Here is a 10,922-nt window from a genome sequence, read left to right as displayed (position 1 = left end):
AGCTCCTTGAATTGAATTGAGAGAGAGAGAGAGAGAGAGAGAGAGAGAGAGACACTTGACTGACCCAAAACTAAGAAAACATTTGACTACAGACTCAATGATCATAGCATTGCTATTGAGGGAGAGACTGCAATAGGCAGACCTGGCTCTCAAGAGAAGACAGGCTATGTGCACACTTGACCACAAAATGAGGTGGAAACTGAGCTGCGTTTACTAACCTCCTGCCAAATGTATGAACGTATTAGAGACAGACATATTTCACCCAGATTATACAGACCCTCTCCTATATCTATGAGGTGAAGTAAGTAATAACAGCAGCAAGATGTGTGAACTGCTGCCACAAGGACAGTTAAAACAGAAACACCAAGGTGCATTCTACTATTGGCACATTGTCACAACGTTGTATTTTAAATGTTAGACTGTATTACATTTGTAACCGCTAATAATATAATCTTTTCAACTTTATTATCTTGAAACGTTTTGTGTATGTAATGTATACTGGTAATGTCTGATTGTTTTTTTGTCTTTGATTTTATTAATTTGCTTTGTAGTTTTTATGTTAAATTTTTTTCCATTTGCTTCCCATACAAATAAAACCTCTGAATTGAATTGAGAAAGAGCGAGAAAGAGCGAAAGATAGAGAGAGAGAGCATGAGGGAGGAGAGAGGGAGAGAGAGAGAGAGGGAGAGCAGGCATCATTCCCTCCGTTAGCACTCAGTGGGAGATACGTGTATTGTCTCCGCTCCTCTCCATCCAAGTGAGGCATTTCTAAGGGACCAACAACGGAAAAGAGATTACTTTCACCAAAGATTCAGCCGCATTTGAATTAAACGGGAGGCTCGGCTACCCCTAGCTGGATCTATTTAGAACGCATTTCCGTTATCATCACGCTGTGTGCTCCTGTGATGGACTGCCTGTGAATTAAAACACGAAACACAACTTTTCGGTCTTCTATTTCTGGAAGATTCGTTGATTTCCCCCTGGTTTTCAAACTATTCATTAATGTTTAGGTATTCGTTGTGGAAGTATGACATCAGTGCACTGTGAGAGCTGGGTGGTGATTCACGATTTCAACGGCGGATTATCAACGGCACTTCCTCGTACGCTCTGTAGAAAATGAGTTATGATTAGTAGCGTTTACATTCTTCCCACAGTGGCTGGTGTTCTTTATTGAATATCGACTCCAATTGAAACCCGGAATGGGTGTCCAAGCAACAAGCGACTGTGTGAACGGTACTCTGCTTCTCGGCATTTGTGCGCACATTTAGAAGGAATAAGGCATTGTTAAACCCGTCGGTAGCCTAAACCAGAATAATCTGCACACCTGCACAATTTTTTTCTACACATGGACTTACTTTGGACGATATATCACCTTGATTTCATAGAAGTATAATTTTTTAAAAGTGCCTCAGTGAATCTGGTCTTTTCTTCTGAATCGAAGTCGGAGGAGGCAGGAGGGAGAGAAAGAGATAGAGAAGGACCATGGCCAGGCATAGTGGTGGTGTGGTTCTGAACAAACCCTGCTTTACGTGGCAAGTGTTGTGGGTGATGAAAGCTCTATTCGACCTTACAGCATCGCAGGAAATTTACGCACCGCATTCCATAAGAATGGAGGGAGACCTGACCCTGGGTGGCCTCTTCCCTGTGCACGCCCGGGGGATCCCGGGGGAACCGTGTGGCGACATCAAGAAAGAGAACGGGATCCACCGCCTCGAAGCTATGATGTACGCCTTGGATCAAATCAACAGTGATGACGAGCTTTTGCCCAATATCACCCTAGGTGCCCGGGTGCTCGATACGTGTTCTAGGGATACCTATGCTCTGGAGCAGTCTCTGACTTTTGTGCAGGCACTCATCCAAAAAGACACTTCGGACGTGAGGTGTTTGAACGGTGAGCCACCAGTGTTCGTCAAGCCAGAGAAAGTTGTTGGAGTGATTGGAGCTTCAGCGAGTTCTGTATCAATCATGGTGGCGAACATATTACGTCTCTTTCAGGTGAGTGGTGATAAGAATTAAACAGACTTAAAACATGTGTTATAATGAGAGAGAGAGAGAGAGAGAGAGAGAGAGAGAGAGAGAGAGAGAGAGAGAGAGAGAGAGAGACCAAAACGCTGTACTTCCTGTCTGTTCTGTTTCCAAAGTCACAATCACATGGAGCGAATGATGTGGTTCTCACTGATATTTCAGATTCCATAATGGACAGAATTTACACCCGATATAAATTAAAATGGAGATCCATATCTTTGAGAAAATTGATGTCAACACACTGTTGCTGGTATGTGTGCTCCCCCTCAAGGGTTTGAGACGTGTGATGTTGTTGCATGCTTGAGATACCACAGGGAAAGACGTTTCCTGTAAAGTTGTGTAATGCTGGTATGCAGATACATTGATTTCAAACATTTTTATCTAGTAGTCTGGTCTACTTCACCACCAGCAGTTACCGTACCCGGTCTCCCAGGTGGTTGCTACTTAAAGTCCCCAGGACATTCACAGTATTAGGCAAGACTGCCTTCTCTTCTTGTGCACCAGACGGATGGAATAGTCTACAATCCATGTTTCATCTAGATATGTTAGTGCTACTGAATGGAATAGCCTACAACCCATGCTTCATCTAGAGATGTTAGTGTCTCTGAATGGAATAGTCTACAACCCATGCTTCATCTGGATATGTTAGTGATGCTTCATCTGGATATGTTAGTGCCTCTGAATGGAATAGTCTACAACCCATGCTTCATCTAGATGTGTTAGTGCCTCTGAATGGAATAGTCTACAACCCATGCTTCATGTAGATATGTTAGTGATGCTTCCTCTAGATATGTTAGTGATGCTTCCTCTAGATATGTTAGTGATGCTTCATCTAGATGTGTTAGTGATGCTTCATCTAGATATGTTAGTGCCTCTGAATGGAATAGTCTACAATCCATGCTTCATCTGGATATGTTAGTGATGCTTCCTCTAGATATGTTAGTGATGCTTCCTCTAGATATGTTAGTGATGCTTCCTCTAGATATGTTAGTGATGCTTCATCTAGATGTGTTAGTGATGCTTCCTCTGGATATGTTAGTGATGCTTCCTCTAGATATGTTAGTGATGCTTCCTCTAGATATGTTAGTGATGCTTCCTCTAGATATGTTAGTGATGCTTCCTCTAGATATGTTAGTGATGCTTCCTCTAGATATGTTAGTGATGCTTCCTCTAGATATGTTAGTGATGCTTCCTCTAGATATGTTAGTGATGCTTCCTCTAGATATGTTAGTGCCTCTGAATGGATTTAAAATGTTGATGGGAGACTCTGTTACAGAAGAGTGGAAAAATGCTTTATTTTAGGCTGGATCATGTTGTTGTATGTTTTCATTCTGTAATGTATTGATTGTTGCTTCCTTCTTGGCCAGGTTGAAAAAGAGACTCTGGGTCTCAATGGGCTTTTCTTGGTTAAATAAATGTAAAAACAAAAAAAATGGAAATAGTGAATACAAAATGCGTTGGAGAAACCAAGTTCAGCTTTAAAGTTGTTAGATTGAAGTGGCTGTCAGCTCATTTGTCAAATCGATAATTATACTGTTAGAAGACATCTGGCTGCAGCAACAGTGGTTTAGCAGCAGGGCCTGGTGCTGAGAGGACAGCTCCTTCCTTATCCAGCACCGCTAGCCTCCACATGGCTTCAGCAGGGCTTGGTGCTGAGAGGACAGCTCCTTCCTTATCCAGCACCGCTAGCTAGCCTCCACATGGCTTCAGCAGGGCTTGGTGCTGAGAGGACAGCTCCTTCCTTATCCAGCACCGCTAGCTAGCCTCCACATGGCTTCAGCAGGGCTTGGTGCTGAGAGGACAGCTCCTTCCTTATCCAGCACCGCTAGCCTCCACATGGCTTCAGCAGGGCTTGGTGCTGAGAGGACAGCTCCTTCCTTATCCAGCACCGCTAGCCTCCACATGGCTTCAGCAGGGCTTGGTGCTGAGAGGACAGCTCCTTCCTTATCCAGCAACCCTAGCTAGCCTCCACATGGCTTCAGCAGGGCTTGGTGCTGAGAGGACAGCTCCTTCCTTATCCAGCACCGCTAGCTAGCCTCCACATGGCTTCAGCAGGGCTTGGTGCTGAGAGGACAGCTCCTTCCTTATCCAGCACCGCGAGCCTCCACATGGCTTCAGCAGGGCTTGGTGCTGAAAGGACAGCTCCTTCCTTTTCCAGCACCGCTAGCCTCCACATGGCTTCAGCAGGGCTTGGTGCTGAGAGGACAGCTCCTTCCTTTTCCAGCACCGCTAGCATCCACATGGCTTCAGCAGGGCTTGGTGCTGAGAGGACAGCTCCTTCCTTTTCCAGCACCGCTAGCCTCCACATGGCTTCAGCAGGGCTTGGTGCTGAAAGGACAGCCCCTTACTTTTCCAGCACCGCTCGCCTCCACATGGCTTCAGCAGGGCTTGGTGCTGAGAGGACAGCTCCTTCCTTATCCAGCACCGCGAGCCTCCACATGGCTTCAGCAGGGCTTGGTGCTGAGAGGACAGCTCCTTCCTTTTCCATCACCACTCTACTGCTCTCATATTCTGACCGTGTGGCTGGTAGGGCACAGCGTTGTGGGACATTCATATGGCAGGGTGCTGAATGGACAGCTCTGTACCGCCACAACACCGCTGTGCACCCTCTGCTCTCTCGTATTCCGGGCCGTGTTCACTAGGGCAAAACACTCTGTATTCATTTCACTGAATACACCCAATATCCCGGACATTCAGAGTTCTGCGCATTTTCAATTTTGAAATGCCACATAGACATGGGAATACAGACATGGGAACACACAGGCCTAGACATGGGAGTAACATTTACATTTGAATGGGAAAGCATTGCTTGTCAGCCAGTGTATCAATATGGGCATTAAGCCTGCACGCATGCCTATAGGGGTTGCAATAGTCATGGGCTTATGGGGACATTACATTTCTAATGGGAAAATCATCTGTTTTCATCCAGCGTATCCCTATGCACCCCAGAGATATACAGAGAAGCATTTCTCTTCTTCGTTATTGTTTCACTGATAGAAAACTCACCGATATGAACTCATCCCTACAGATACACAGCTGTTTGCAGGTTCATTACCCAGCTAATGTCTCCGCATGTTGTCAGCAGCGGAACACAAAACCCTATTCCATCACTATACCAATGGACCTGTGTTTACAGTGTTATCGCGGTGATGTTTTCCCCTCGATTTCAGGAAGCAGTTTTCTGCGTAGTACTTTCCTGCTCCTCTCATTCGTCGGTCTAAATCGGGTTGTTTCATTGTAACTGGGAATCATATTAGCAGCAGCAGGAGCACACAGTGTCTTCATGTTGTTCTGAGGGCTTGATGCTAATGCAGTCCCAGTCCCACTGCTCCACTCTGCATATGTCATGATGACAGTATAACTTCATATGTCATGATGACAGTGTAACTTCATATGTCATGATGACAGTGTAACTTCATATGTCATGATGACAGTATAACTCCATATGTCATGATGACAGTATAACTTCATATGTCATGATGACAGTGTAACTTCATATGTCATGATGACAGTGTAACTTCATATGTCATGATGACATGATATGTCATGATGACAGTATAACTCCATATGTCATGATGACAGTATAACTTCATATGTCATGATGACAGTGTAACTGCATATGTCATGATGACAGTGTAACTTCATATGTCATGATGACAGTATAACTTCATATGTCATGATGACAGTATAACTTCATATGTCATGATGACAGTATAACTCCATGTGTTACGATGAGAATATAAGTATCTGTGGTTTGTTATTTAGTAGAGTGTGCCTTGTTACTCCAAGGTCTGTTTCTGCCATTTGTATGAGTACAGTCCATTCATTTCAGACAAGTTAATTAAGATGTTGAAGCTACTTTTCTTTTACATTTGAAATAATAAATTATTCATCTATTTATATCTATACTGAATAAAAATATAAATGCAACAATTGCAATGAGTTACAGTTCATATAAGGAAATCAATCAATTTAAATAAATTTGGCCCTAATCTACAGATTTCACATGGGTAGCGGTGCAGCCCCTTGGGAGCCAGGCCCACCCACTGGGGAGCAAGGCTAGCCAATCATAATGCCCCCCCCCCCACTTGGGAGCCAGGCCCACCCACTGGGGAGCAAGGCTAGCCAATCATAATGCCCCCCCCCCTCCCACAATAAGGGGCTTTGTTACAGACGGAAATACTTCTCAGTTTCATCAACTGTCCGGGTGACTGGTCTCAGACGATCCTCGCAGGTGAAGAAGCCGGATGTGGAAGTCCTCGGCTGGAGTGGTTAAACGTGGTCAGCATTTGTGAGGCCAGTTGTACGTGCTGCAAATATTTTCTACAACGATGTGGGAGGTAGCTTATGGTATATAAATTAACATAAAATTCTCTGGTAACAGAGCTTGTGGACATTCCTGCTGTCGGGCAATGCAATTGCACTGCTCCTTCAAAACTTGAGGCATCTGTGGCATTGTGTTGTGTGACAAAACTGCACATTTTAGAGTGGCCTTTTATTGTCACCAGCACAAGATGCACCTGTGTAATGATTGTGCTGTTCAATAAGCTAAGGGAAAATGCTCACTAACAGGGATGTAAACAAATTGGTTGGAAAAATCGGGAAGTTGGAAAAAATCGTAAAGAATATATGTGTGTTCAGTGTATAATTATTACTATTCATAGTATTGATATTAGTATTACTAACAGAGTATTGATATTAGTATTACCAAGATCGTATTTATTTTTAGTATTACTTTTCAGAGTTGTATATTTGTATGACTATTCAGAGTATTTACAGTATAAATAATATTCAGAGTTTTTTTTATCAGTATCACAATTCAGAGTTTTTTATTAGTGTTACTATTCTGAGGTATAAAATGAAAAGTAGTGGTGCCTTAAATTTGACATTTACATTTTTACACACCACTCATGCCAGGGCAGTCCTTTTGTATGTCTGTCTAGCAGAAAGCCTGCTGCTGACATTGTTGAGGTGTGTGTGTCCTTGTGTGTGTGTGTGTGTCTGTGTGAGACCGTGTGTGTGTGTGTGTGTGTGTGTGTGTGTGTCTGTGTGAGGCCGTGTGTGTGTGTGTGTGCGTGTGTGTGAGAGAGACTGTGTGTGTGTGTGTGTGTGTGTGTGTGTGTGTGTGTGTGTGTGTGTGTGTGTGTGTGTGTGTGTGTGTGAGTCTGTGTGTGTGTGAGTCTGTGTGTCCACGTGTGTGAGTGTGAACTGGGGCTGTGTCTGCCAGTCAGACAAGGGTAAAGGGTACTACCTCAGGGTGCTGTTACACTCCCTGGCATCAAGAACAGAAGAGTAATGTGGACAGGCACCTTGTGTGGGCAGTGGATGTTTCCCAAATGGCACATTGTCCCCTAAATAGTGCACTACTAGTAGTACACAACATAAGGAATAGGGTTCCATTTGCGACACGGCCGTTGTGTAGGAAGAGTCTTGAGTGTGGGGAACCCCTCGTAACTTTCACCCTCAGCAGCCAGCCTCCGGAGGGAAAGACAAGATGTTATCTTTATTTCGTTTTGGGGAGGTTGGTGAGGTTATTTTCTCCTTACCTCAGGATGTGATGCCCAGTGAAACTCAGGGGACACAGTCCTCTGTTTCTGCATTAGGTAGACACACACACACACACACACACACACACACACACACAGGTAGTGTCACTGTGAAGTATCCCAGAGTGAGAGTGTAGTGATCTAGCGTTTTCTTCAGGACTCTCTGTCTTCAGGACTCTATGTCTTAAGGACTCTATGTCTTCAGGACTCTATTCCTTCAGGATTCTCTTCCTTCAGGACTCTATGTCTTTAGAACTCTCTTCCTTCAGGACTCTCTTCCTTCAGGACTCTCTTCCTTCAGGACTCTCTTCCTTCAGGACTCTCTGTCTTCAGGACTCTCTTCCTTCAGGACTCTCTGTCTTCAGGACTCTATTCCTTCAGGACTCTCTTCCTTCAGGACTCTCTGTCTTCAGGACTCTCTTCCTTCAGGACTCTATTCCTTCAGGACTCTATGTCTTCAGGACTCTCTTCCTTCAGGACTCTCTGTCTTCAGGACTCTATTCCTTCAGGACTCTCTTCCTTCAGGACTCTCTTCCTTCAGGACTCTCTTCCTTCAGGACTCTCTTCCTTCAGGACTCTCTGTCTTCAGGACTCTCTTCCTTCAGGACTCTCTTCCTTCAGGACTCTCTGTCTTCAGGACTCTCTTCCTTCAGGACTCTATTCCTTCAGGACTCTATGTCTTCAGGACTCTCTTCCTTCAGGACTCTCTGTCTTCAGGACTCTATTCCTTCAGGACTCTATTCCTTCAGGACTCTCTGTCTTCAGGACTCTATTCCTTCAGGACTCTCTTCCTTCAGGACTCTCTTCCTTCAGGACTCTCTTCCTTCAGGACTCTCTGTCTTCAGGACTCTCTTCCTTCAGGACTCTCTTCCTTCAGGACTCTCTGTCTTCAGGACTCTCTTCCTTCAGGACTCTCTTCCTTCAGGACTCTCTGTCTTCAGGACTCTATTCCTTCAGGACTCTCTGTCTTCAGGACTCTCTTCCTTCAGGACTCTCTGTCTTCAGGACTCTCTGTCTTTAGAACTCTCTTCCTTCAGGACTCTCTGTCTTCAGGACTCTCTGTCTTTAGAACACTCTTCCTTCAGGACTCTATGTCTTCAGGACTCTCTTCCATCAGGACTCTCTTCCTTCAGGACTCTATTCCTTCAGGACTCTATGTCTTTAGAACTCTCTTCCTTCAGGACTCTCTTTCTTCAGGACTCTATTCCTTCAGGACTCTATGTCTTCAGGACTCTATTCCTTCAGGACTCTATTCCTTCAGGACTCTCTGTCTTCAGGACTCTATTCCTTCAGGACTCTATGTCTTCAGGACTCTCTTCCTTCAGGACTCTCTTCCTTCAGGACTCTATGTCTTCAGGATTCTATGTCTTTAGGACTATTTCTTCAGGACTCTATTCCTTCAGGACTCTGTGTCTTCAGGACTCTATGTCTTCAGGAAAGTATGAGGGAGGAGAGACCAGAACTGACATTTAGCTATTTTAGCTATATCACATCATATAATTTCATGTGTATATCATATCATATCATTTCATGTGTATATCATATCATGTCATGTGTATATCACATCATATCATTTCATGTGTATATCATATCATATCATTTCATGTGTATATCACATCATATCATTTCATGTGTATATCATATCATTTCATGTGTATATCATATCATTTCATGTGTATATCATATCATTTCATGTGTATATCATATCATATCACTTCATGTGTATATCATATCATTTCATGTGTATATCACATCATATCATTTCATGTGTATATCATATCATATCATTTCATGTGTATATCACATCATATCATTTCATGTGTATATCATATCATATCATTTCATGTGTATATCACATCATATAATTTCATGTGTATATCATATCATTTCATGTGTATATCATATCATTTCATGTGTATATCATATCATATCATTTCATGCCACAAGAGTATTGGTGCATATCGGTACCTGCAACCTTTTGTCAGGGAAAGTAAACTGATATATAGGACTCCTGCATATGGCTGTGGTCAAAACACTGTACTTTCAAAATACATATTTTCTCTTTACCCATTAAACAGTTGGGAGCATATATATATATATACTGTAGTGTGCAACTTTCTTTCTTTCTTTATTTTCATTCGTTCATTCATTATTTCTTTCATTATTTCATTCTTTCGTTCTTTCTTTCTTTCTCTCTTTCTCTCTTTCATTCTTTCCTTCTCTCTTTCTCTCTTTCATTCTTTCATTCTGTCTTTCTTTCTTTCTTTCTTTCTTTAATTCTTTCTTTAATTCTTTCTTTAATTATTTAATTCTTTCCTTCTCTCTTTCTCTCTTTCTCTCTTTCATTCTTTCTTTCTTTCTTTCCTTCCTTCTTTCTTTCTTTCTTTCTTTCATTCATTCTTTCTCTCTTTATTTCTACACAGTTTACTGTTCCGTTACTCATCACCTCTCCAGTATCTTTGGATGTGCATCAGCTCATGCTTTTTCCATTCAACAATCTCATTACTTGGAGACAATGAAGCCGATTCACTGTTACCACCCAATGACTACAATACAGTTTCTTCCAGAGATAACGCAAGCTCCTTTTACTCTGTAAAAAGAAGAAGCATATCGACTCCAGCCTGGTGGTCTTGTTATAAGATTAAACCCAAGGTCTGTCCTTGATCCTGATAACATCAGAGACAGTGACCCCCTGTTGCAATGGAAGAGAACACTTACTCCAGAGTCCAGACCCACAGCAGGGGATCTCAGCACGGTTCTCTGCTGGGTGTAGTCAGTGGTGCTGGCAGGAGTTCTATTTCATTTGTAGTAAGCCTATCCTGAAAAGGCAGTTGACCCTCTTGGTGTTGGCTTTTTCTATACTATTCTACTGTATCTTAGTCCGTTACGCTCTGACAACTCTCGTCCGTATGTATATATGTAACAGTATAGCTTCCATCCCCTCGCCCCGACCTGGGCTCGAACCAGGGACCCTCTGCACACATCAACAACTGACACCCACGAAGCATCGTTACCCATCGCTCCACAAAAACCGCGGCCCTTGCAGAGCAAGGGGAACAACTACTTCAAGGTCTCAGAGGAAGTGATGTCACCGATTGAAACGTTATTAGCGCGCCCCACCGCTAACTAGCTAGCCGTTTCACATCGACTACATATAGTCTTCATTTATTCCTACTTTGATTTGTGTATAGATATTTCCACACTGTCGGAGCTAGAAGCACAAACATTTCGCTACACCCGCAATAACATCTGCTAATGATAAGGAAATGTGTTTTAATAAATGATTAGAATGTTGCAGTCCTGAATCCATAGGTCTGATACCATGTGATGGTATGAAACCATAGGTCTGAT

At 43.1% G+C, this 10,922-nt stretch overlaps 1 protein-coding gene across 1 annotated transcript in view; it reads left to right on the top strand.

Moving 5' to 3' along the window:
* Positions 1-974: 974 nt before the first annotated feature.
* Positions 975-10,922, top strand: part of LOC115120214 (metabotropic glutamate receptor 7-like) — a 398,512-nt gene continuing 388,564 nt past the window's right edge. Inside the window, exon 1 of the mRNA XM_065000748.1 lies at positions 975-1,995. Within this exon, the coding sequence (XP_064856820.1) occupies positions 1,483-1,995 (513 nt within the window). The 5' untranslated portion in view covers positions 975-1,482. The remainder of the gene's footprint in view (positions 1,996-10,922) is intronic.

Source organism: Oncorhynchus nerka, linkage group LG15, assembly GCF_034236695.1.
Source record: "Oncorhynchus nerka isolate Pitt River linkage group LG15, Oner_Uvic_2.0, whole genome shotgun sequence".
NCBI lineage: Eukaryota > Metazoa > Chordata > Actinopteri > Salmoniformes > Salmonidae > Oncorhynchus > Oncorhynchus nerka.
This window is presented reverse-complemented; position numbering and strand designations above follow the sequence as displayed.